The sequence below is a fragment of the Suillus bovinus genome, assembly GCF_016758785.1.
Source record: "Suillus bovinus strain UH-Sbo-P2 chromosome Unknown EDB93scaffold_41, whole genome shotgun sequence".
NCBI lineage: Eukaryota > Fungi > Basidiomycota > Agaricomycetes > Boletales > Suillaceae > Suillus > Suillus bovinus.
The window spans coordinates 249002-274272 of NW_024542097.1; the positions used below are offsets into that span (position 1 = coordinate 249002).

General features: G+C 47.9%; 8 protein-coding genes across 8 annotated transcripts; 3 read left to right on the top strand and 5 right to left on the bottom strand.

Annotated features, from left to right (window-relative positions):
• Positions 1-2404: 2404 nt before the first annotated feature.
• Positions 2405-9759, bottom strand: EDB93DRAFT_1088104 (uncharacterized protein; the record flags this gene model as incomplete). The annotated part of the gene is made up of 31 exons (XM_041446101.1): positions 2405-2642; positions 2697-3166; positions 3194-3570; positions 3624-3643; positions 3703-3766; positions 3812-4077; positions 4126-4512; positions 4553-5229; positions 5285-5633; positions 5683-6239; positions 6295-6378; positions 6425-6562; positions 6610-6646; positions 6694-6763; positions 6817-6848; positions 6899-7155; positions 7205-7326; positions 7384-7427; positions 7477-7539; positions 7595-7778; positions 7833-7862; positions 7916-8096; positions 8146-8461; positions 8512-8577; positions 8630-8734; positions 8943-9077; positions 9131-9230; positions 9287-9299; positions 9355-9390; positions 9447-9555; positions 9608-9759. The coding sequence occupies 31 exons, from the start codon at positions 9757-9759 to the stop codon at positions 2405-2407; spliced, it is 5679 nt and encodes a 1892-aa protein (XP_041306173.1).
• Positions 9760-9847: 88 nt separating this feature from the next.
• EDB93DRAFT_581865 (uncharacterized protein) lies at positions 9848-10917 on the bottom strand. Its single transcript, XM_041456770.1, has 2 exons — positions 10436-10917; positions 9848-10384 (listed from the first exon to the last, which is right to left on the bottom strand). The coding sequence occupies exons 1-2, from the start codon at positions 10593-10595 to the stop codon at positions 9936-9938; spliced, it is 609 nt and encodes a 202-aa protein (XP_041306174.1). The 5' UTR covers positions 10596-10917; the 3' UTR covers positions 9848-9935.
• Positions 10918-11339: 422 nt separating this feature from the next.
• On the top strand, positions 11340-12404 carry EDB93DRAFT_1251967 (uncharacterized protein; the record flags this gene model as incomplete). Its single annotated transcript, XM_041453227.1, has 3 exons — positions 11340-11445; positions 11498-11830; positions 11881-12404. 3 exons carry the CDS (start codon positions 11340-11342, stop codon positions 12402-12404), a joined length of 963 nt encoding a protein of 320 aa, XP_041306175.1.
• A 468-nt stretch (positions 12405-12872) lies between these two features.
• EDB93DRAFT_1088234 (Pyruvate/Phosphoenolpyruvate kinase-like domain-containing protein) lies at positions 12873-13935 on the top strand (the record flags this gene model as incomplete). Its single annotated transcript, XM_041446119.1, has 5 exons — positions 12873-13190; positions 13249-13465; positions 13523-13655; positions 13715-13775; positions 13834-13935. The coding sequence occupies 5 exons, from the start codon at positions 12873-12875 to the stop codon at positions 13933-13935; spliced, it is 831 nt and encodes a 276-aa protein (XP_041306176.1).
• Positions 13936-14031: 96 nt separating this feature from the next.
• On the bottom strand, positions 14032-15153 carry EDB93DRAFT_1251969 (ferritin-like domain-containing protein; the record flags this gene model as incomplete). Its single annotated transcript, XM_041453228.1, has 5 exons — positions 14032-14427; positions 14479-14583; positions 14636-14735; positions 14790-15006; positions 15057-15153. 5 exons carry the CDS (start codon positions 15151-15153, stop codon positions 14032-14034), a joined length of 915 nt encoding a protein of 304 aa, XP_041306177.1.
• A 2688-nt stretch (positions 15154-17841) lies between these two features.
• Positions 17842-18983, bottom strand: EDB93DRAFT_1105226 (ferritin-like domain-containing protein; the record flags this gene model as incomplete). Its single annotated transcript, XM_041447481.1, has 5 exons — positions 17842-18219; positions 18272-18376; positions 18440-18539; positions 18610-18829; positions 18881-18983. The coding sequence occupies 5 exons, from the start codon at positions 18981-18983 to the stop codon at positions 17842-17844; spliced, it is 906 nt and encodes a 301-aa protein (XP_041306178.1).
• Positions 18984-20208: 1225 nt separating this feature from the next.
• Positions 20209-20956, bottom strand: EDB93DRAFT_582006 (uncharacterized protein). Its single transcript, XM_041456771.1, has 3 exons — positions 20918-20956; positions 20684-20865; positions 20209-20628 (listed from the first exon to the last, which is right to left on the bottom strand). The coding sequence occupies exons 2-3, from the start codon at positions 20719-20721 to the stop codon at positions 20322-20324; spliced, it is 345 nt and encodes a 114-aa protein (XP_041306179.1). The 5' UTR covers positions 20722-20865; positions 20918-20956; the 3' UTR covers positions 20209-20321.
• Positions 20957-22501: 1545 nt separating this feature from the next.
• EDB93DRAFT_1045117 (uncharacterized protein) lies at positions 22502-24617 on the top strand (the record flags this gene model as incomplete). The annotated part of the gene is made up of 4 exons (XM_041444609.1): positions 22502-22732; positions 22785-22895; positions 22947-23363; positions 23418-24617. Coding segments are annotated over 4 exons (1959 nt in total), but the record flags the coding sequence as incomplete, so codon positions are not given.
• Positions 24618-25271: the final 654 nt, after the last annotated feature.

Here is a 25271-nt window from a genome sequence, read left to right on the forward strand (position 1 = left end):
GCAGTGTCATAGGATTGTTATCTCTTGCTGTACATTTGCAGTGCCATTTGTATTGCCTAGACTCGTAGGCTATGTCAGGCTATGTCGACGTTACATCCCATCACATTCTTGCAATGATCTTGCAGAGCAACTGCGAAGCGGTCAAGGGTGCAATGGTTCCTCTCGGAAGGGCAAACTACCACATTCGTTTCCGACGGAATCAATTCTTTCCGCATCCAATCAGTATATTAGAGCATGTTGAGAACGGCCCCCACCCCACCCGCACTATCAATAATACGCTTAATAGTAAGCCTACTATTGAAAGTATTACAAAGAAGTGAAGGCGCCATCCTAGTAATATATTGGCGACCATCGGGAACATCTGCTCACACGCCAAGTCTCTACGCCAAAGATATCTCGCAAGGGCATCGAAAGATCAGCATATCCTCACTGAGCATCGTCCTAAAGCTATCTACGTTTCCAAGTTACAACGCACGCGTTTGCTCCTCAAGGCCCCATCGATGTAACCATGCAAAGTAGCCTAGCTTCAAGTCGCTTGCGTGGCCTATCCCGGTGACGTCGTTATTTTTGTTCTGTGAATGACTCAAATAAAAGCGCATTCCGAGGCGAACAAAGTATACTGGCACTCGTAAAAAAAGAAGCCCTCGGACACTTCTATTCGCCACATCCTTGGAACTGGAATATTACATCCCACCAATCATTAGACGGGGATACACTGTGCGGTTGCTGAAACTAAGTGTAGCACGGGCCCCGGCCCAGTAATTTGACTGGGTGTGGCTGCATGGCGGGGCGACAATCAAAGCCTGTACAACAGGCCACGTCGACGCAAGCCCAAAAACGATGTGGCTGACCTGATTATCAGGTTTCATCCCCAGATGCGGAGCGCATTGATATACATGGAACAACAGCTGTGCAATGTGCGCTGATCAGCGCTAGCATGGTATAGATAGAACATGAACTTGGTCATATTCGGGAGAATCAGGAGCCTGACATCTCAGGAACAAATATCTGTGGTCTGCCTGGGGGAGTTTGAGATAAGATTGGAACACCTAAATTCTCCCTTGTATTTAAAGACGTAGTGCTGGGGAGCCCTGAACCTGAGACCAATTAGATTTGACATGCCGTTGATGTGCCACATGGTGACTTTGTCTGCAAATACGCACCAGTGGCACAGAGCCCGGGTATACACGAGCCAATGAGTTTATGGCCTTCTCACTTTCTTTCCACCCCAGCGACGGAAGGGAATTACTACTTCACCTCCCGAGACTCTCGTTACACTCTCCATCTGCATGATTCCCGATGCCAGAGAATATCAGAGTACGGCATTCGAACTGACATCTCAGAGTCATAGATACGATTGAAGCTACTAGGTAAAGAAACGGAATACGAATGTTTTTCACCGGTCTCGGGCTGGGATGAGCACAGCAGGGGAGTCATCATCGACTTGACTTCAAGATATCTCAATTTCGATCTACAATGCTGTTCGCCTTCTCCGTGCGCGGGCTGGAGCTCGCTGAAGCCTGACCCGTACAGAGGGACTAATTTTAGAGGCAAATCAGTGATCCGATCAAGGGGATATCTGTGCATCACGAAACCATAGTATGAAAGGACGAACACCTGTTATCGAGACGATTGAGTCGGTTTCCTGAAGATATTGACGATCGAAAAGTGTTCAAGAGATAAGAGAGCTGGAATCAGTCCGAGACAAGATATCGCTGGCTTGAATCGTTCATCTGTAAGGGCGGGTCCACGCTTTCTCCGCATTCGACCGTAAACCCAGTTCGACTCATAAGATTTGATGGCTTTCCGGGCACTAGTAGGAGCGTTGCCAGCTGCGCATGGCTGGCCCAGGCTGGGTAGGAAAAGAATTAAAATCAAAGATATAAAGTTCTATTATCCACACGGACAAATAACGGCAATTTCCGAATGATCCAAAACTTTAAAAACAAGTTATCATCGGCCACCTTTGCAGCTTCCTGTGCTTGCAATATCATGGCGTCGTTTCTTTAGTGAAGTGTTCTGCACAAGCCAAGGATACATCCCTCCTTCTGATTAGATCACATAGCTCTGTAAGTGACTGTCTTTCGAAGTCCTTACCTGTCTCGTCCGTCACAGAAAGGATTCTCGTGGCACGGTCGCTGTTGCGTTAGGCTGCTAGTGATCGGCGTGCAGTGAGCTGACCTTCAAGATGGCAAGCGCGAGGGGCCGCAGTGTGGTACGAGTGGTACATGATCACAGACTGGCTTATTGGCAGTATAGTAAGTGTAATCACTTTCGTCAACGTTAGTTTTCTCGCGCGCAAAGGCATCAATTCACGGGCATACAATATGTCATAGCATGATACACCAACAAAATGGCGGTCTCGACTCTCCACGACCTAATCAAAACAATAGTCGTCGATATCCTAGACATTGAGAGCGGGTCTCTCTTTCTGCTTCCCCGCACGAACCTTCTTTGCAACAATGCCCTTATAGGCCATTTGAAAGTCGGATTGCATATCTCGCGTATTGCCGGGAACCCTCTGCAGGAATTCCTTGACCTCTAGGACCCCAGATTTGAGTGCTTCGATGTCGCGGGCACGATGAGCGGGCGAGGAAGGTTCTAGCTGCTTGCGCAATCTCAATCCAGTCCTTAAGAGCGCTCTGTAAACATGACGATGTTGGTTATCGTATGTTGCCGAGTAAATGAGGACGTACGCTATCTCAAATCTCTGCTTGCCCAACTCCTTAAGCTCTTCATGAGACTTCATGTTGAAAAGGCCTTTCGTCTTCGCTTTGGCAGCGTGAGTCAGAACAATGCCTCGTTCCAGGCAAGCCAGAAGGTGAGGCAATGGCCCAAGGAAAATGAGGCTGTAATAGCCTGGACGCCATTCCGAGGACTGCGTCTCCTTCAGGCATGTCATGAATATCGCATCAATTTCGGCATTAACTGCACGACTTGAGCGACGTCTGACATAACGGCGGTATGCGTTCTGAATCTTGCAAGCCGCCTCTTCTTCCTCCACTGTGGTCCGTTGGAGCGAGCAACTCATCAAGATCAGGTGCCGCCTATCCAAAGTCTTCAATGCATCACCAGCATTCGCCGTGATATCTTCATCCCTTTCTTCTTCTCCTTCGAACTCTTGAGGTTGCGGTTCCGCTATCTCTTTCTTATCGTGCTGCATAATCTCTGGTCAGTCCTTGGGATATCCTACAAAGGCTAGGATCTTTACACTCAGAGTAGACTGTGCGATCACTGCGTACGATAAAAGGAGATTGGGGATCTCGATGATCTTCTCGTATACGAGTCGGACCGTATAGGCTCGGGTATGCTGGTTCATCGTTTTGTGGACAAGATGTACCAGGTTGTTCACTCCTTGGTTGTCATCGAAATCCAAGAGAGCTCGCAGGTAACTGTCTGAGGGTGGCGCCCGTCCTGGCAAAGGTGTCATGTACTTGTACCTAACCACGTCATCCACGAGATTCCGATAGCTAGCTGGATGCCAATTCGAAGGAGGGTTGTTTGTGTGCAGAGAAAGAATGATCTCATCTACTTTGTCTCTGGTCGGGCGATTACTAATGTTATGAGCAACTGATGAACACAATTCAGCAGCCAATTGGAATTGAAAGAGACCGTAAACGTACTAAGGCAAAGAACCCTGCAGCTGCAATACACGTGATTAGTATGCGCTTCGCTGACGAACAGATACTAAACTGAACTCACATCCGGGAAATGAAAACACTACGGAGAATGGGCGTAATTCTCGTATGGTTCAGCCAGAGGAAATCTACCTAATTTTAGCCTCGGATCTCTGAAAATTCGAGAAACTCACCTATGCCGGCTCCTACACGCAGTGCTTCGACCAGCCACGCCATCTCATCCAAAAGCTTGTCCATCAAAGGCAGCTTATTATTTTCTTTCTCCGCAGTAAATTTGTGGGGAAACAGCAGCCAGTGGCATGGAAGGACGACGTCATGGAGGGGAAGCTGGTTGAATTCTGGGTCCATTCGATACTTTATTACAAAAGTACTGCAGATATCCTCGATACAGTCGCACAGCACAGAGAGGTTGACGTATAAACGATTGTCAAGTACATGCCTGAATTACACTTAGTGTATTGCACGTAGAGGCAAGAAGAACGCTTACAGAAGATACATGATTCCCGACAAGATGCTGCTGCAGGTAGTTCCTTGGTAAGAATCAAGCAGGTCATGAATCATATAGCGATCGTCGCCCTTGCGGAAAAATTCGAATGGTCCGGAGAACGTACACTTTGCTCGAGATATGTAGGCAGGTGCGTTGTCCCCGTCAAAAGCGAAACTTAGACTGATCATCCTCATCAACGTCGTTAAAAATTCAGCCTGAGTATCGAATAGGTCGAGCGAGTAGAAAAATTCCCGGATCCAGAGCTTCACCACTTTCACACCGTTTAGACGAAGAGGCATCAGGTCCATGTCAAGGTCCGCGGAGGAACCTTGGATGAAGAAAGGTGGATTGATAGCCTCGTAAAGATGATCGAGACAGTCCTTCATTCTGATAGAGTGATCAGTATGAGTACTCAATCATAAGCTACCTCCAGGCGCACCTATCGCGTCGGTCAATTTCTGGATGAGCAGAATACATGAATTGCAAGATCAGAATCTGCCAGATGTGGATGGCAACACGGTTATTGTAACACCGGCGGTCTGATTTCGATACTGCGACATGCTCTTGGCGACAGTTACCTTTTAGACATACGCCAGATATTAAGAATTGCAGGCATTGTGAGAAAATGGGAGATTTGCAACACATAGCATCGATCTCTGACACTTTGTCTTTCAAGATTGTTCGAAAGGATTGTTGTAGCAGCTGGGTGACTTCTCTACGAAAAGCTGTATATCCAGAAGGATGTTTTGATACCGAAGTGATTCCCCGGCGGATTTCTGTCACATACTTGTGGAGGAACGTTCCAACTGGTATGAAAAACTCGTCACCGGACAACCGCACGATAGGAAACAGTTTCTGAATACCCCTATACTCCATGGGGTCAGGGATGGTCAAAACCATGTAGAGCAGTCGTGCATAGGCGTGAAATTGTTGAAGGAATCGCTGCATTTCATCGACCGCGAAAGTTCGAATGTCTGTGGTTCGAGAGAATATATGGTCCAGGCAAAGGAGAGCTGCTGGCTGGTTATCATGTTCATGGAAGTCAAGCGCAAGATTTCTCAACGGCTCATGATTTCCGCGCAAGATGTTTTGAAACATCGATATCTGCCAGTGGATGTGGATTAGTCCAGCTGGTCACTTTGAGACTGCTAATACGTACTTGATCACGCGTAGCCGGCATTAGTTTGTTCGTCTCGAGCTGATTAGAGAGAGCGATGAAATGCCGCATTGTCTCATCAGAAACAGATTCTGCAGTGATTCTAAAGGAGCATTTGCACCAGAAGTATTCCAGTATAGTATCGGCCGCACGAATAGTAGAATCGACGTTGCTGTCGTCCTTGATGAATGCCTGGACGGCTTCCAAGGGCCTATTCTCTGACAAATGGAGCTCTGCGGCCTCATAGTACCTTGAGTGAGATTCAAGCAGTGAGGCACGAGCGTAATCGAGGTCATAGTCCTCCAGAAATTCGAGTTCTTCATCAAATGTTGAGAAGAGAGGCAAGGGAGCCCTGCGCAATTGTTATCGAATAAGAGCATTGCCAGGAGTCTAGAACTTACCGAGTGTTGTTCCTGCTGCAGTAAAACAGTCTGCACACAGTCCATAACTCCGTCGCGGTCTCTTCAGGTATATTCATGCCATGGTCATGAAGGACATGGAGGGTCTTGTCAAACCGTCCAGCCTTGTGGTATCTCTTCACTGCTTGCTCGAACTCTTGAGCATTAAGATAGGCCTCAGCAGCTTTATGATCATCTCCTGCTTGAACGTAGCAATCCGCCGAGTTACGATAATACTGGAGCTTCTGAATTTCTGTCGTGGTCGCCCCACAATCAGTAAAGGCATCGGCAGCCACGTTGAAAGCTCTTGTTTGGTCGTCGAGTAAGGTCACTCCGACACTAGAACGTGCAACTTCTCGCAATTGATATGCTTCACATATCTTCACTTCACGAGGAAGGTTAGCACGTTCGAAGCAGCGGATAGCCTGCGAGTAGCGCTTGTGCGAGAATAGTGAGCGCCCGAAGGATGCCCATTCTTCTGGAGTCGAGGAGACGGCTAGATGAGGGACATCGGTGCCGGGGGTACAATTCTGGACCTGATTGCGAGAAGTCCAGAATATCTGAAAGAAAAGAGTTATCAGATGGAGTTAAGCCAACACGCTGCTCTAAACGTACGCGCATCGGGTCTGATTTACGAGATTTGTCAACGATCCACACGTTCTTCCTTGCTCGAGTGATTCCCATGTAAAGAAGTTTGAGCTAATAAAAGTAAACTAACGTTTATTTCAAGGATCGGTGTGCCTACCTCGCTACAAACCCCAGCGTATCGCGCCTCGTCACGATCGAAGTTCGGTGCATGTCCTTGACCTTCTACTCCATTGAGAACTATGCGCCATTGTGACAAATCTATAACAGAATCCTCGAAAAAGTTGTACAACAGCACCTGACCAAAGTCAGATATCTATCAAATAGCCAACTTAACTTTCTCACATCATTGAATTGCAGTCCTTTGCTCTCGTGAAGTGTCCTGTATACATATGTGAACATGAAGCCAGAGCAAATAATACAACTCACAGAATCAGTCCAATTTCACCAACTTGGTCTCGTAACTTCTGACGTGCTGCATCGTCACGCACGAGAATGCCTAGATACCTACCTTATCAGTGTATGAATGAAACCTCCAATCAATTGCTTTACATTGCTGAGCTCCGAACTCAATGTGACTACCGCTGGAAGAATCTTCAGTAGGACAGGATGGACATTGCCCAAGCCTACTTACCTCGCCCCGAACAAGAACTGTTCATAACGAATGGTGTCATTGCCCCAACCGGTAAAAAAGATAGGCTTAGGCCCAACAACCAAACCTTTTTCTGGCTGAAGGATATCGATTGTATTGGGCCAAAATTTTGTGATGAGTTCGATCACAGAATGCGCGCAGTGCACTATGCCACCTTGCGATCTGTAGTTGACCGTCAGTTGAAACGTCGTAGGCTGATGAAGGCATGCTCCAGTGGAATTGATCGAGGTATTTTTCTGCTGCTCTCAGATATCAATTCAGGCCCGAGCTAAGTTACTGTCTGCTGACCTCCGCACTGTAGAGAAACGTTTTCAGATAATCGAACCTGAAGGAGCTCCCCGCAGAGATTGTCTGTGCGGTGTCACCAGCCCAGAACAAGCCGTCTGGATTCCTGCAAAATTGCCTCAAAACTACAACAGAAAGTTTTCTAGTGATTTCTGTCAACGAAGGATGGAGTAGATACTTACAGAAAGCATCGATCAGAAGGATGTCTTGTGCGTCGTCGACATACCTAGTGCAGGTGGTCAGGGGCAAGACGCCTTGGTGGGAATAACACGTACAGATAATCAATCTGTTGGCCAGGGAACCTCTGGCTTTGCAAGACCTTAAGTATCGCATGCGTACTGTTTGGGCATATATTGTAATATTACATGGGTGAGAAGGGGAAATAGGTCGTACCGGTCTGCAACATCATGATGACGTCGCTGCCTCTTAATTTTCGTGTAATACTCGAAGACGTCATACAGAATTCCCCTCTGATTCGCAAAATTTGGATAAGAACGGTGAGAAAGATGGAGGTAGTTTGAACGATCGAGAAATCCTTCAAGACAGGTCAGTGCGTGTTCGGAGCCTTTAATGATTCCTGTAGGTATATTCGGGAACTGCCAGTGTCAAGACGATACAAATCAGTACTCACCCATCAATTCGCTGAAAACCAACCACGGGTCTGATGGAATAGTGTCAGTACTTCATTGTCATCACAAGAGAAAAGGACACTACTAAGATTCTTCGTGAGATTCCGCGGAAAATGAGGCCAGTATTGATTTGCGAATACGTCATAGGTGACGAAACAGTCGTGTACCTCAGCATCGCCAACATTGAAGAAAAGTCCCAGTCTTACGCCTTCGCTCGTTTTGAGGACGTCCTCGCTCAAGATATCTGCCACGACCATCTTCGCCAGCTACAAGAACGATTAGCTTGGGAACTGTCCGGATAACAGATTGACGTACTTGATCAAAAGTTACAAAAAGAGGAAAGTGCTTATCCTCAAGTTCGCTGTATTTCATGGGTATCTGTGAATTGGGCAGGTCGTCGAGATCAACAAGGCTCTCTTGAACACTATGTGCCTTCATTTTTGCAAGTTCCTCCAGGGTATAGCCTGCTAGCGCCAGAGATTCAAGAAGCTTCGTGAAATACTTTTCCATTTTCATAGCGAGCATTCTGTATTTGGTGACGAAGATTTGGCGTGGCTTCGGTATGTCAATGGCACTCATCTCCCAAGCTCGCTGAATGCTAAGAATCTTAAACAGTATCGTCGTACTTTTTCTAGTCGAGTGCGATAAATAAGCTGCTCATAGCAAGCGCAGGACACTTACCCCGTGCCGCTGCGACCCAAGACATAACATGACGTGGTACACTCGACAATCTTTTGTTCTTGAGGTCTGAATCAATATTGATCGATAAATAAATTTGTCTCAATGGGGCAGAAGTTACGTGAGTATGAAGACGTGCTGCACGTCTTGGTTTGCGATGAGACCTTTTGCAAAGGTGAGAAGAGGTGGCGAGCCAACTACATAATCACTCACTACGCAGGAACGCCTAAGACAAGGACAAGAGGTTATTAAGTCAATATCCGATGCCTATAAAGCGCATTTATAAGCTTACTTGCGAGAATGTGACATATTTCTCCAAACTAGAAAATCGTTAGATGGGAACCAAATTGCATAAGGATGGCGAGAACTCGTACACAAGTAAAGAGTGAAGCTATGTCCTGGATCAATGACCGCACAAAGACAACTGAAAATACTCAACGTGATCCATGTCCTTATCACTAAGATCGAGTGGGCTTCCTGAGCATTCTGACTCAGGTTCAGCTGGTGGGAATGATGCAGGCAGAATCACGCTGTCATTAGAAAGAACTGGTTGATTCCGAAAGATACACCTGCCCGAGCAACGATTCACTGAATTGCATCAAGAGGTGGAAAATGGTCTCACCTTCTACGATATTCTCTGCCCTTGCGTGCGAGATAGCTACCCAAGGCATCCCATATTCTGCCGAGCTGAGCATGCGTATAAATGCCGTATACCTTAATTACTGGAGTTCATATGAGTGTTAATGGTAGACGGATATAATTACTCTCGATAGCTCACCTTGTCTTTCGGACTGTCAAGACTCCAGTCTCAGTATCATGTTCGATATTGGTGTAAGAGCGGCCTACCTGTCCATCCTGGCCAGGGATACAATCGATCTGGTACTGTAATGAAATGTCAGTCGTCTCCTGCTCTGAGCGACGTATGTGAAATTACATACCACTAATCGTAAGTCACTTGTTATCTTGGCATCGTAGATAGGTATGCCTGCATCTGGCTCGTCAAGCTGCTTGTGATTATCATCGGAGAGATGGCCATTCGATAGTTGTCTGTGGCAACGATGAGACCAAACATTACAGCGAAGTTCGTCAGAAGACAGACTTGATCTTCTTAACGATGATCTTGAAGATCTTTACATCTGCTCTACGGAATTCACGCAATATTCTGTAGGCCTCCGTAGATATGAGGACTTGCCACTCTCCAAACCCGTCCGCGTTGTCAAAATAAAGTGCAGCCTTAATAGGCTGCACCATTTGGTACGCATTGGGGTTTGTTGGGCTCTCGGCATCCTCGGTTGACAAAACTTCAGGCGCAACATCTGTGGCAGACTCTCCCACGTTTGGGAAGAGTAAGGCTTTGATGTCGCCTGCCAATTCCGTCCTCCGCAGAAGCGAGAAGTAGAACTTACGGGGAGCTGTCAGGGGAAACGTCAAAAAGTAGCGAATATACGCACAGAGAGAGCATTTTTCAGCTCCGCAAGAATGTGAGTAGACAATGACGCAGCAGCCTCGCTCGTGAGAGGCACAGCCATACCAAGCCTCACGAAGAGCGACGTGTCGATAGCCGTATGAGTTTTCAGGCGATTACTCTTGCGCATTTTCTGAGGCACTTTCTTCTTGACAAATCTATCATCAAACCCTGCACCAGCAAATTTCATAGTGTCCAGTGCGCAAAGTACAGGTAAAGCGCCCTCGATGAAGGCTCTGTGGCGACCGATGTCCCTTGAGACATCCGTTGCTAGAGACTCGGCTTGCAAAGCTAAAAAGTACATAGACAGATTGTCTAGCATCTTTCTCGCAATGGATGCTGGATATTCTTGAGATTTCATTGGAAAGTCTGTCATGATCTGTGAGATCATTGCCTCGCGGCGATCCCAAACTGTTCGATACAGAGTTAGAGCTGATAACACTCGAAGAAAGTGTGAGATACCAGAAATTATGTATGCAAAGATATGAGGTGATGACGACATATGTTCAACCGTAGCTTGTAATGCGGTTGCTCCTGAACTTGAAATTGCGTCCAAGTGATGCAAGGCGGCTCTGAGGCCTGCCTTGTTGACTATTCGATCTTTGGAGAGTAAGTCCAGCATGTTCTGTTGAACGAGATGAACTTGTGATGAAGTGGTTGTATGAAAAGCAGCTGGGGAACTTGGACTTAAGCTATGTCAATGGTGCAAAGGAGTGCCTCAACTTCTTGAAGCAACTCTGCAACGAGGTTGTCGTTATCATATTGTCGAGCCAGCGCTCTGTCCGGATTTCCAAACAGGTCGAGGCGTAAATGGTATACCCAAAATCGACACCTGCAGGCAATTCGAAGCCGTACATGAGCGGTAAACTTGGACCCTCAAATGATCCTAGATTGTGACAAGAACCCTTCGAATTCAGTTCTAAGTTTCGAGTTGAACAGAATTTGATCATTTTCGAACCGTCGGAGTCGAATTCACATCAAATTTATGTCACAACAGGTCTCGTCTGATTAGAATGGTCGGATTGGATCTTTCTTGGAAAGAAGGGTAAGAGTCTCAGGCTGGAACCAATACGGAGCGTGTCGTGATAATTGAAGTAGATGAATAAAAATGGGAGGCGCAATCATTTGAAGACATGAAAGTGATGCGTCACTTCTTCCTGGCCACCAGGGTAAGTACAACACAACACGAACGACACCTCACAAAGTGTACAGTATTTGGTCCTGTTGATTTAGTCACAACAACTAATATTTAATTATCAAATATCGACGACGAATAATAATAATATTCAACCTTTGTTTGGCAATATTTGACAAGAAACTCAGTTTCATGTTTTTGCCGCAAAGCTGTGAACGATGCTCACGTAGGATGGCCAGCCTCTTCTCCTTAGGTTCCCGACCGCAGGCCCTCTTTCGGTTAGCAAGCACCGCCAATCGATCAGTGTGTCGCAGAAATTTTTATCTGACAGCTGTAGGTGAGGAACACAGCAGCAGAGCATCATCAAGTGCTCAACAAATTTTATGCAGTTCAACAGGCCAGAGATGACGACCTCTTCTCGTCTGCGACTCCATCTGAAACTTTAGTATCTGATTCCTCTAAGTCTACTACCGTCCCAAAAGCTAAACTTCAGGACGCCGCTGCGCGTCGGGAACAACAGTTCAACGAACTCGTGCAGTACGTGACCAACCGCACGGGACGCAAACGTGCTGTCAAGGCCGGCCAAGTTCGCCAAAGCGCATGGCTTCGGTTGTTCCAGCTCGCGAATTCTTCAGAACAACTGGAAATGGTGGCAGAGATGTTTCCGCGGTGGAGAGACTCAGGCAAGGAGTTCCGTTCCATACACGCAGAAGATTTCATTCGTGAGTCCAGTGTCTTATCGCTCCCTTGTTCTCTGCTGAAATAAACCAAGGTCGCTGTGAGGAGCTGAAGTGCCCGACACTCGCACTTAAGGTTTTCGGAGATCATTCGAAATACGGTCTGGGTTTGAGCTCTCTCTTCGCCGCGCGACATATGCTGCACTCCGTCTACGACAAGCGCCCGCTTTCGGACTCTATGACTGTCGCTGCTCTATTCGGTGTCTACAAGCTCCCACCTGTTTCATCTGACCTCGCTGCTTGTGCCATGCTCTATGTCGCATGTCTCAAAGATAACTCTTCAAATGCACGTGTCGTGGGCAAGGCGTTGTATGAGGAGCTTCAGAACCGAGTTCAAGACAAACCTCCCGTCAAAGCTCCACAGGAAAGCACGATCAGGGCAAGATATACAGAGAAGCCTAATATTTGGTTGTCGGACGCCCTCAAGACGATCGAGAAGGTACATAAAAAGACAGGAAAGGAGTGGAGGTGGATACGATACTGGACAACAGAGCGTGAATGGCGCCCTCGCAATACTTTTACTCCCATACAACCTGCAACTGCCGCTGAGCACGCATAATTATAGCTTCTTTTATCACCAGTCGAATGTGATGATTTCGTTCTAGAGCAGAAGCTTGCTAGGCTCGAAGACCCACCAGACGCACACCACTTCTTAACTCCGCATCTTCCATAAACATTAATCGTCGATTCCACTATTGAATTTGGGATCGTCGTATGTTTCTTCATCTAAGTGATGGTACTGCACTTCGACAGGTAGTGTACAACATACACTCGTGAAGTCAACTCACACGACTGTTTGAACACCCCCAGCCGCAGTTCTCAAATTGAATGACGCGAACTTTACATAAATCTAGGCTTATCTAGCATGATGAGGTCAAAATCTGACACGTTCAGGTTCAATACAAAAGGCGTTGGCGGCTCGAGTCGGTCCGCAAAATACCTCATGACTTTAATCGTGACCCTCTTTATATAACCAACTTATCTCCAGACTCAAGTGCGCTCAATTTCCAGCCTGTCTGACCCAGCCATGACCAGCCACGCACTCCTGCAAGCATTCAAGGCCTCCAAGCCCGCATTCGGCGCATGGATCACTTTACCAGGCGTGTTGAACGCACGTGCGGTCGCACAAGCCAGCCCACACCTCTCATGGGTAATGATAGACTGCGAACACGGTCTCACATCGCTCCAGCCCGGCGCTGCAGAATCTATCCAGGCTATTACCGGTCTTGGACCTAACGCGCCGAGTCCACTCGTGAGAATCCCAGCCACGGGATTCAGCAATAGTACGTCGTGGCAAATCAAATACGCGCTTGATGCAGGCGCACGCGGCGTGCTTGTTCCTATGGTGAGTGGTCTCGGAAGAATAGAGAGCGTGATTGGACCCCGTGCCGAACTGTATGTAGGTCTCCACTGCTGAGAAGGCGAGAGAGATCGTAGCCGACAGTCGATTCCCTCCGGGAGGCCGTCGCGGCTTTGGAAGTCCATTCACTCATGGCGTCTGGAGCATTAATGCCGCAGAGTACATCAAATCTGCCAATGAAAATGTAGTTATTATGATACAAATTGAAACGAAGGAGGGCGTGCAAAATGTTGATACCATCGCCGCTGTGGACGGTATTGGTGAGTTGGATATAAGTTAGTAACTGCGTATATCGCTAATACGATCTTTTATCGTAGATTGCTTATTCATCGGTCCTTGGGACCTTTCCCTGTGCTTGGGATACCCTCCCCCCTCTCCCGACCCACACCCTGACGTGGAAATTGTCATCCAAGATATCCTCAAAGTTGCACACAAGGAAGGAAAGAAATGGTAAGCATGTGTGCTGAATCTCCTGCTACTTAATTGTCACTGATCCATTCATGATCCAGCGCAATTTATTGCACCTCGGGAAAGCAGTCCCTGAAACGTGTTGAGGAAGGCTTCGACATAGTGAGATCATTTGACTGAAAGTCAGCGTTTGTAGCTCACTCATTTTTGCGCCATGTAGATCAATGTCGCTTCTGACATTGGCGCCATGACTGAATCGGTGGCAGCAAACCTTATCGCTGCAGTGGGCGGAGAATCCGGAGCTGCAGCATTCCGATACTAACGGTGGGGAATACCGAAGTAGTTTTCAGCAATAAATGTACAAGTCGATAGAATGTAGTTTAACCACTCAGACACACTTGAGAAATCATTGATTCCTTCACATGGGTAGTGACTGATTGTTTCCTTGGTAGTCATAATCGAAGACTAAGAATGCCGGCCCAGCGACTGTAGCATCGTCAGACACGCTCTCCTTGCTATTCGTGATTACCGAGAACACAAAACCCTGCAGCGTGTCCGGGATGGTGACCGTCATGTCAGCGTTGAGAGGAATAACGAGCGCTTCGAACCCCGAAATGAACCAGGCGTACAACGTCTGTGAATCACGTTCCGGAGCTGAGGGCGAAAACGACACTTGTACAGTCTGCCCTGGGATAACACTGGAGGGGAATGTGAGTGCAGGGAATATTTTGATAGGCGGCAGCGAATTGGAAGATGGGCAGGATGTGATGAAGTCACTCATGATGGTGTATAGTTGACTGAGACTCAGTGGCGCCTGTTGATCGTTTGTCTCGGAATATATGTTAAGGAATGAGATGCCACGTACATCAAATGCCGTGCTCCAAGCGGCACCTTCACGCATGTCTGCGTTGATCCACGCTGAGTGTTTCGCTTCCACAGAGTGAATGGAGCTGATGGAAATGACATACTCCTAAAATGCTTTTGAGTTGGAGTCCAATACAGAGCAGTGAAAACTGAAGTACAGGATCGGAGAGATACTTCGCAAGAGTTGTATACGTAGAGGATGCTATTGCTTCTACAATGTTGCTGGTCTTCACAAATGATCTGGGATCAGTGTCGGGGCTGATGGAGAGTTCATTCAGGCCGCACGTAAAAACAAACAAGAAACGAGCTGACAAATTGTATGTGCATGGCTGAACAGCGTTGTCACCCAGGATGTTCTCAAGAAACTGAGCATGCGTAAGCTCATGGGAGGATATCTGTGCGTATCTCCCGTGTGACCAGGGCGGCAGACCAGCGTTGGAGAAGTCCTGCGGCTCATATTGGTACAGTCGTTTGTAAAAGTAGTTTTGGAGATGCTCGAGAGAGAGGGCAAAATTGAGAGCTTGGATCTCTGTTGTGGTGTTTGTCAGTTTGAAGCTTCGAGAAAGAAAATCATGTCACCTGTCAGCGCGCTATCGTCGTCGCGCCGCTCTGAGGGAAGGGAGAGAACGGAAGAGGAAAGGATGACGAGGGCGAGAGACGTAAAAATGGCCTTCATTGTGAAAGTTTAATAATACAAGGGTATATCGTAGGGTATTGCTGATAAATGTGGGTATCATCCAAAGCAGAAAAGAGAATCGACTCACGAAGAATGCCTGAGGAATATGTTATATGTGTAGGCATGTCAGCCCATGTCAGTCAGCCTCTTGGTTATAGCAATCCGTCAGACAGCGAAATTTGGATCAAGCCAACTCATTGTCAGCCTCCCAATACTCTCTGGCTTCGAGTCGGTGGGTTGATCGTATCGTAAAGATGATGGTCACTTATGCACCTGCCAGGAGAGAGTGAATTTGAGCAAGGTAGAGCATGCCTATTGAAGAAGGAGCATCATGATCAGGGGACTAATATTAACAAGGCTAATGGACACTCTGAGGTCAGGCCCTGGGGACGGGTCAGCCGCTCGGCTCAATTCGGTCGGAGTTCCATTTATAAACCTTCTTCTCAAGTTCTCATGATCCCGCCCGTGGCGGCGCGCCTTGGTGCGCTCTCCAGCTAAACATTAGCCTCAACGTTGTTAGCCACCACGACCACGACCGCGACCTTCTGCAACCTGCTTCATGGATGTCGAGGCCCCGTCTCGATCTGAGCCACCACCCAGAACTGCAGGACCTTTCATGTATTGCTCTAACTGTACTTCCACTGTACCACAGCCCCACACTAGTTACCCCCAATGTCCATTTCCCGGACGTTCTCAATATTAATAATCATTGACCAAAGCTCTCCAGCATGTTGCTGGTTGCAGTCCTTCACTCCTTCGCAGCAACGATGATACCCTCTACCTGCTTTAAATCTTGCATCTCCTGTCCCATCTCCTGTTGCGTCCCACTCCAATTTTCTGACAAACCAATCCACATCTCCGATAAGCTGCTCGAGATCAGATGATTTCAAAGCAATTTGCACATACTTCTTTCCATCATTCACAAGGGCAAAAAGAACATGGTGTGTATGACAAATGACAAATGGAACATTATTTACACGCGCTTCTCATCACGTCCCGCCAGTACTGCCGCTCTGTAGCAGAATCGAGTGATATGATCGATGCCTGTTCAGGTGTGATTTGGAGGATGTACCTTCTAGTACCTGAGGTCCCGACGGCTGTGAAGGTTCAGCATGCGAGCTGCAATAAGGAGTGACGCAGACGCTCATCAGGGCAGAAACGCATACATCCTTGATGGCAGCTCCGCCAAAGGTTCAACATTTATTTTCTCCCTGTTTCGCATTTAGACGAGTGATAGATTCCAGGAAGCTGCAAGTTACTCGATGGGTCCTACGGCGTCAGTTTGCGGGGGAGGTGCTCATCGTCGTGGGTGTGCTGATCCTCAGCGTCTCCGTTGCCTGATGCTTGTGAAATGAGGAAGTTATACCCACTACTACAGTGTACGAAGCACTAGAGTGCCGTCTCTATAGGGAGCTTAATTGTACGAATTTTTTTGCTCAATGAAAATTCTACAAGGAAACAAGCAAAAATAAGCAATTTTTCGAAATTTCCCATTTTGTTTCAAATTTTTCCGTCGGAAAAAATTTACCCCATGCTCCATATACCCTGTTCATCTCCCCGAAACCCTGTTCATATTACCATATGCCTCCTGTGACAAAGAAAGCTGCTCAAGCAAAGAAGCAACGAGCCGACTGTCGTAAATTCAGCTCTTTGCCATCACCTCAACCAGAACAGGGGTCAGACTCAGAGTATGAGCCTGGCTTTAGTGGGGAGAGCGAGGTTGAGGCAGATGAAATATAGTACCGTCAGTTTTTTCTCGGTTTACTGTCGTGATTTTGACTCATTGATATTCCCGCGTGGTACAGGCTATCGAAATGTCACTGATGGGAAATTCTCGACGGCAAAAACACTGGTTCCGCAATGTCTCGACATGTGTGATGTTTTGACTATTCGCCGTTTTTTCCGCAAAGCTTGGCGTTATATGGATGCCTACCGGTACGTTTATCGATGCTTTCGAGTGGTCATGTGGCAGCGCTGAAGTTTGAACAGGAAAGGACTCGATGCTCACCAAGCAGCCTTCGCAGTTAAGAAGTACCGTTCCCACCGTCGTGTTGGGCTCATGACAGAGATTTTGGCCTCACTGGATGCCGAAACTGCAAGCAGAGGGCTTCTGTAGATTGTATTTACCATCTGCTTGCTTGTATACCTGCTCAGTTACCCATAAATACCATTTCTTGCAACATGTTTCAAATTTCGTCGGAAATTTTTTCAACCCTTCGATTTTCAATATTCGAACGAGGTAGCCTTAATCTACAAGTCAAAAGAATGCATTTGCGCTACTCTACGGTACAAAGCAGTCAAATTTCGAGGACTAGATACATTTTTGAGTTCGGGCTAATCCGAGAGGTCGGAAAAGTGCTTCGTACACTGTAGTATATTGGATCCCAAGAAAAGCTAGTGAAAATTGGAAGCGTCTCAGATGAGCGGACAGGGTGGTACACAGCAAGTCGGTTGAAGGGTATTTCTCATGCGGAACATGATTCCAAATCTATTGCACAGAACGCTCTAACGAGATCATCAAGACAACAAAATAACAGGTGTCCGCAATGTGTCCGTACATATAGTTACGTACAACAGCCCACAGGGAATGTTCTGGCGAGTAAACATACTTTTCCAATAAAATACTAGACACGAACCAAAACGAAAGAACAAAATGACACATACAGTAACAAAAGTACAAGGAACATTTCACTGTTCGTCCTCGCCATCAGAGTTGAAGTGGAAAGTCAAAAAGGCGGGTCCAGCAATCGTGACGTTGTCAGTCACCGTCGTATCACTGGAAGTGACCACGGGGAACACGACGCCCTGTAAAGTCGATGGAATCTCGACTGTCATTTGAGAACTCAGTGGCACAAAAGTAGCTCCGAGGCCAGCAATGAACGCGACATAGAGTTGTTCAGAGGTCGTTGTTGCGTTAAAAGAGACTGTGACGGTCTTGCCTGGCTGAGCATCGGCAGGGAAGGATAATGCGGGGAACGCTTTCACAGGCAGTGGCATGTTAGAGGAAGGGCATGACACGATGACGCCTGATGCAAGGGTCCACACGTGATCGAGGTCCAGTGGGGTCTAAACAGATATATTTGAGTGGCGATCGGCAACAATGAACATGTTGACATACGTCAAATGCAGTGTTCCACGGGTTAGCTTTCAAAACCGCTGAGTTAATCCAGGCTGATTGTCTTGCTTCAACAGCTAGGATGGCACCCGAAGACGTAATATAATCCTGCAGCCATGATGAAATAAGCATACAATCACGATCAAACCATGAGGCTTGTCTACAACTTACCGAATTCGCCAAGAACTGCGCCGCTCCAGAATATGCTGATACGCCGACTGTCTCCAACATGAAACTTGTCGTTACGAAAGACATTGGGTCCGTATCAGGGCTTTACACAATGACAGCCCATTCAGTTACCAGTAACGTATAAATTACTTTCTTATGCAATCTGTACTCACAAGCTGTAGGTGCACGGTTGTACTGCCTGATCGCCAATTACGCTCTCGAGGAACGACACGTGGGTCGACTCATGTTGTGCGATTTCGTTCCATCGTCCACGCGCCCAAGCTGGCAGGTCTGCATCGAGGAAGTCCTGTTGGGTGTACTTCTGCAAGCCTTGCGTGTAAAAGGCATTTTCAAGGTGTTCAAGCGTGAGTGCGAAATTCAGAATCTGAATGTCTAAATACGAGAACATGAGATCACTGAAAATGGGGCAATAAACAAACTCACCTGTTGGGGCACCGCTGTCACCACGTTTGGCAGGTACGGCTACGCAGAGCTCAGATAGGGCAGCCACGACCAAAAGAGATGCAGAAGCTGCGGTGACTTTCATAGTGCTTGAACTTTTGGTGAGGTGCAAAGAAATGGAAACGGGCGTTAGGCATACACATACCAGCTTTATACTCCTGGCACGCGGGGTTTAACCGAACAATTGAACAACGTCATCAAAATGAACTTCGCAATGCCAGCATTATTGCCTGCGAATCTTTCAGGTCTTCCGGTCGAACGTTCATCAGGAAACCTGCCAAGCAAAAGTGATTGTAGCACAGCGCTTCTTTCCAATTGGATGTAGCAGCCTGTAGCATCACTTGCAATTGAGAATAAAGGACATATCTCAAACGCATGATCATATCTCAAACTCCTACAGCGCAATCTTGTAGTAGCCGCGAACTACGGTATTGTTACTTTCCTAGTGAGCCTTTTGCTGTTACGGAGCATTTCGAAGGTGAATCTGAATCACTGAAGTTGGGTCCATGACATTTGTTCTATTTGAATACCGTTACTCGTCTTCCCTTATGATAGTCATTTGTTACTTGGATCAGTATACCGAACCTGCCCTATCACAATTCTGGTAGTACTTACAAGATCCCTTTAGCCAAAATCCGTCCTTTCACCTCGGACATTTGCAATATAGGCTATTCATCTGAAAAGCTTGGCAGGCGCACTATATAGAGCTTTTATCTCATCCGCATTGAGATACTTTTGTGGTGTTACATACCTTTGACGGCTAAACGTTGCGAATCGTTGCGGCGCGGCGCCATCACTAGTTGTAGCGCCGCTACGGCGTAAGGTCGGGCATACGCCTAGACAACTGTGCAACTTTATTGGAAGTCCTAGTAGAAGTTACGGAAGTACCAGAACGAGAGTGGCATAGAACTTCTTCAGAAATAGATGATGGTACTCTTGGTGACGGTCAGCGCCAGCCTGGGCTCTGAGAGTCTGCTATTCCAAACTTCGGTGGTTACGGCCAGCAGAGAAAGACGTGTAAAGTAGTAGACTGTACGGGGCAAAATGATACTTGGGTTCTGCCTGCAGGCTTCTGCCGGTTGTATCCGGCGGATCCGAATCGGCAAAAGTATAGTACGACATTCCTAATGGATAAGCCTATCAGTATTATGTTGCCTCCATCATCCTTCTCCATTATGATTGACCACCTCAACTTCATCTAGAATAGCCCGAGTATTATTCCTTGTTCGACCAGATCCAACTCATCAAAATCAAAAGCATTTCCCTCGAGCACTTGACTTCACTGAGGCTCTTGTCCTCTTCAACTCTTCGAGAGCTGTAAATTGCAGCCACATCGTCAAGTAGGATACTTTCTGGACAAGCAAGAAGGTCATTCATATTAGGAGGCTCGGTCGAGAGGAGAGGTGCCCGCACGAAGGATGCTTCAACACTGGATATTGGTCACAGTAAAAATCATGAGCAAAAGCAGCACCAGAATCATAGCACAATGAGTTGAAGACGAGGTGCTGAAAGTTCCAAATTTTACTCGATCATCAGGAGAGTAGACTGAAAGTGAAAAAGAATAAGTAGCCAAGGCAGTACCATTTGAAAAAACCAGACTGAGCGTATAAAGGGGCTGATAAAGCCCCGACGGCGAGGTCAAAGTTGAAGGGTTGAAGTTTGGGGAAAGACAAAGCATATGCTTGATGGAGTGTGCAAAAAATGTCCACGAGAATGACTGATAAACAAGTCTAAAAATCGAAGTGAGTTGTATGACACTTCGGATAGGAGAAAAGGTTAGTATACCTGCTGCTTGTGAACGCCATGATGCCTGATTGCAGCATCTAAACCATGACAGGATGAAGATGATTGTATCAGTCCCGTGCATCAATATGGCTGTCTGAACGAGGCTGCAAAAGTAGTTCAAAAATGCTTAGTCAAATGAATAAAGTAGGGGATCATGCGCTGCGCTGCTCTCGACTCGTGAACTTGAACATTTTTCTGGTTTGATACTCAAAAGCGAGTCGCCGAATCTCTCACCTTAGCCAGAACTGCAGCAGGTCTCTGGCATTGCCTGACCTTGCATACTTCATCCATGTTGCGCGTGCGATCCTTGGCAATGAGGCGGCAGGTGATATGCGGAGCCAGTATAAATTTGTTGAACCAATCTAATGTCATGGGAGCAGGGTTCATAGCAGCTGTTCGTGGATCAAAGAGTTTACCGAGTACAGTGTCGCTACGGAGCTGACCACTCCTCCGCCACTATTCAAAACTTTTTCCACTAGCTCTCCGCCTCCAACAACTGGCGAATTGAACAAGCGCACGATACGCTTTGTATTGTATTGGGACCGGTGCCTAAGCAAGCAAGGCTTGGAAATATGCACGCAGAGCGACTCGGACTCAACGAGGCACCCCTGCGCCGAGCTTCCTGCTGGACGTTCTGGCCTGGTTTTTTCCCACAACGGAGTCCTAGCATTATGGTCGACATGGCAGGATTGACCGCATGGTAAGATGTGCTAATCACATCCAGGAGTGAGATGTGTCTACACTCAACCATGAGTTCGTCGCTCTCAATGGCACTCTCTTCACTTACCGAGTTAGGTTACACTCCTGGCCTGGAACCAATTGTCTTGATAACGTGTAACGCTATCCTGCAGATGAAACTCTATTGCCAAGCACTTCATTCCCGCCTGCTTCTTGTTAAGCTGCACAGTGCGTATGACAATGAGTCCCAAAGGGCATCCTGGCGGATACTTTGCGCCCGGAAGAAAACGATGGGGCAAAGAGCCTGATGACGCTTCTCGCTATGCTTCTCTTCGTTTTGGTACAGTGCCTGTCCCAGGGGCCAGCTTGTCCGCGTCATGTAAATTGTGGTTAGTTAAGCACAGATATTACGAAGGTGTAATCACTATGATTCTGTGGAATCCCGTATACAGACCACTATTAGATTGAAGACAGTCGTTCCATCTATAAATATTTTTGGACGGCAAAGCTATTTTTGCTAGTCACGATGATGATGATACGAGTCTTTCGTCAGTCTGTGACAATGAGTCAGAATCTGATCATTGCGTCAAATTGATAGGCGCCAACGGGGGCGAAGAGAGAGGCAATAGTGATGGTGGGTGTAATCGGAAGTCCAGATAAGGCTTAGATGCACGGCGTAGACGCCTTGAGGCTTGCTTTTATCACATGTTGGAGGCAGTGTTGCATTAATTTTAACATCCCAAACACCGGGGGTTTGCTTGTTTTGTATGACTTGCATGAACCGAGAAGCGGTCGTGCTAGTGAGAACTCGAGCAATGCTGGTGCTTAAAGGTCAGTCGCGGTAACGTTTCAATGATGATGGAATGAAGAAAACTCGCCCGATCTCAGTATGTCACGCTCCTAAACATTTCATATTGGAATGGAAGTGGTCAATGATGTTTCATTGCAGTTGTGTTTCGCCAGAAAACGCCGCTTGCGAATGTATCAGAAATGAAATGTGCATGTCTGTTTGGCACGTTGACTGTAGGTTCGTGCGCAGAGGGTGGACAAATTAGGTAATTGTTACATAAGCGTTGAAGTGGGATGTGGGATGCTAGAAGGGATTGTCGATAATTTACTTGACCGCCGTTAGCAGCGATGGCCCCAACTCAGCCCTTCTCCTCTCCACATGTACACCCTCCATATCCTTCTCTCTACCTTTATCCTCTGAACGACACTTTTATTCCAAAACACATCTCCCTTCACAATGGCCAGCGCGTAAAGATCGGGCGCCAGACAAACACAAAGACAATCCCAGGAGAGAGAAACGGTTATTTTGACTCAAAAGTACTAAGCAGACAACATGCAGAGATTTGGGAAGACAATGGAAAGGTGCGTCTTATTCTTTGTTTTACCGAGGGAAGCCTGACGGACGTGGCGGAAGATATACATCAAAGACGTGAAAAGTTCTAATGGTACTTTCATCAACGGCGAGCGACTTAGCCCAGAAGGAGTCGAGTCCGAGCCATTCGAGCTCAAAAATGATGATATCGTGGTATGTTTCCAATCAATTTTCCCCCGTTCGACCTACCCAACCCCCTCGCAGGAATTTGGTATCGACATCATTGGTGAAGACAACAAGACCACAATCCACCACAAAGTTGCTGCACGCGTCATGTGCGTGTTCACCGACGAAGATGCGCACCTCGCTGCCCGCGTAGAGGCCATCCCATCATCCGCATCTCTTCCTCCCAATATCCCCTCCGTCCTTCCTCCCGCCACTTCATCATCTGGAGGTAGTAATAACTTTAGCTTTGCACATCCACAGCGCCGCCCCGCCCTCCAGAGTCAGCTCGGTGGTATGGGCGGCAGTATGCGACCACCGGGCAAAAATGGCCTAACCTTTGACCACATATTAAGTAGGCTTCAGGGCGAACTCCAGAAGAGTCGCGACACCGGTGCAGAACTACACTCCCTAAGCACTGTGATGAATGATATTCACGACACCCTTGGTGGCTCTGTGGTTTGTCTTCCATAACTCTATATCCTTGCATACTGAAAATTTCCACTCTCACAGCCCCAAAACCTACCGCACTTCCCTCAATCCCTCCCTCCCGTGCGTTCACAACAAACCTCGACAACCTCTGCACCCGCCCCCGCATCTACCGCCCCCGCAAATCCAGAACCCCCTGCGCCTCCCCCAGAGCACCCTGCCCTTTCCGAACTGCGCACAGAGCTACACGAGACCCAGGCCAGCCTGGCGAGCCATGTCGACAAAGTCCGCGCCCTCGAGGACATGCTTGCAGAGCACGAGGCCATTAAAGCCGAGGTTGCAGCTCTCCGCGACCTCATCCACGCTTCATCCGCACGTTCCCAGCACGACAACAATGGCATGAACGTAGACTCGGAGCGCGGTCGCCATGGACAAGACGATGACGATGCATCTAGCATTCGTACAATCACCCCGCATGAATTGGAGCGTGTCGAGGAAGAGGACGAGAGTGAGGAACAGGATGAGGGCGAGGAGGATAGGGAGCGTGCACAAAGGAGGGAGGAGCTGGGTAGGCCACGGACACCGGAGCCATCGGGGATGGGAATGGACGAGGACGAGCTTGTGCATGCCCGTGCATCAGATGCCGAACCTTCGACATCACGACCACGATCTCCTTCGCCACAGCCATCGCATCCTGCATTAGACGAGCTTTCAGCACGGCTAGTGGCTCTTAGCGGACGCATAGATAGTGCTGTAGAAGTCAACCATTCCCTAGCCGCGCAACATGCTGCCGCTCAGGGTACGATCACTGTGTTGCAGGACAAGATCGCTGCGCTGGAGGCGCTGGTTGCAGACCGGCAGCTCGAGACGCAGATCGCTGCAGCTGTGGAGGCCCAGCTTGCCAAGGCCGTAGAAAGCGCGGTAGAGGCCCAGCTTCGTGCACATAAACAACAGCAACCAGATCCTGCAGAAGGGTTGACTGCGCTGATGGCAGAGTGGAAGAAGGGTGTAGAAGGGCAGTGGAGCGCAGCGCAAGAAGAATGGGGCGCGGAGCGCGAACGGCTACGCAAGGCCTTTGAGGGGCTAGAGAACGGACTAGACGGACGGGTATCGACTGTCGTTGCCTCACACGTACAAGCACAAACACATGCAAGGCTTCAAAATGGTGATCTCAAGCTGCATACCGCGAACGGGACGAACCCCTTAGGTGGAGGATTGGTAACACCTCCAAGTCCTGTGAGCGTCGCTTCTAATCCTGGTCGGGGGAAAGCGCGAAGACGAAAACGTTCGAGATCTCCATCTGTGTCTTCCATCGAGTTGGATGACGATACGCACAAGAATGGGAATGGCATTGTGAACGGGAATGATGCAGGTCGATCACGATCTCCGTCACCTGGACCGTCGATTGCGGGGAGCGAACCTGAGGTAGAGGGCGAGTCAGAGAAGCACGAGGGCGTGCAGCCTCTGACCCCAGAATCATCTGTCACCGATGCCGGGGGTACGGATACTGTGGGGCAGAAAGCGCAACTACAGATGCAAACGCAAACGGAGGTGACGCAGCGGGTGAGTATCTTTGTTTTCCACATACATATAATCACTGGTACTAACGCATTGGGTGTAGCTGCATTCAGCATCAACAACGATAACAGCTGCCGTCGGCGTTCTCGTCTTGAGTGTCGCGGCGGCTGCCGTGCTATATCGCATGAAACCAGAATGAGCAAGTATTGAGGGGGTGAGGAGTGCGTATCTTTCTATTCCCGCTCCCGTTTCCCTACATGTTATTTGCAATGGATAAAACGTATCGAGTATCAGGTATCCCGGTGTGGAATGTGCATGCATCGGACGGTTCGGGTGTCTCGTCTATCTGTCTGTCTGTCCCTCGCTCTCCTTGACGCAACGCATTCATTTTTCAACTTTATACTTCCATATCCTTCGCTA

Coding starts and splice junctions, on each gene's coding strand:
- EDB93DRAFT_582006 (XM_041456771.1), bottom strand. CDS start 20,721: ATGCTGCAATCAGGCATCATGGCGTTCACAAGCAGCAG. Junction 20,629..20,683: donor ATGGCGTTCACAAGCAGCAG/GTATACTAACCT, acceptor TTCGATTTTTAG/ACTTGTTTATCAGTCATTCT.
- EDB93DRAFT_581865 (XM_041456770.1), bottom strand. CDS start 10,595: ATGCTGGACTTACTCTCCAAAGATCGAATAGTCAACAAGGCAGGCCTC. Junction 10,385..10,435: donor CTTTGCATACATAATTTCTG/GTATCTCACACT, acceptor TGTATCGAACAG/TTTGGGATCGCCGCGAGGCA.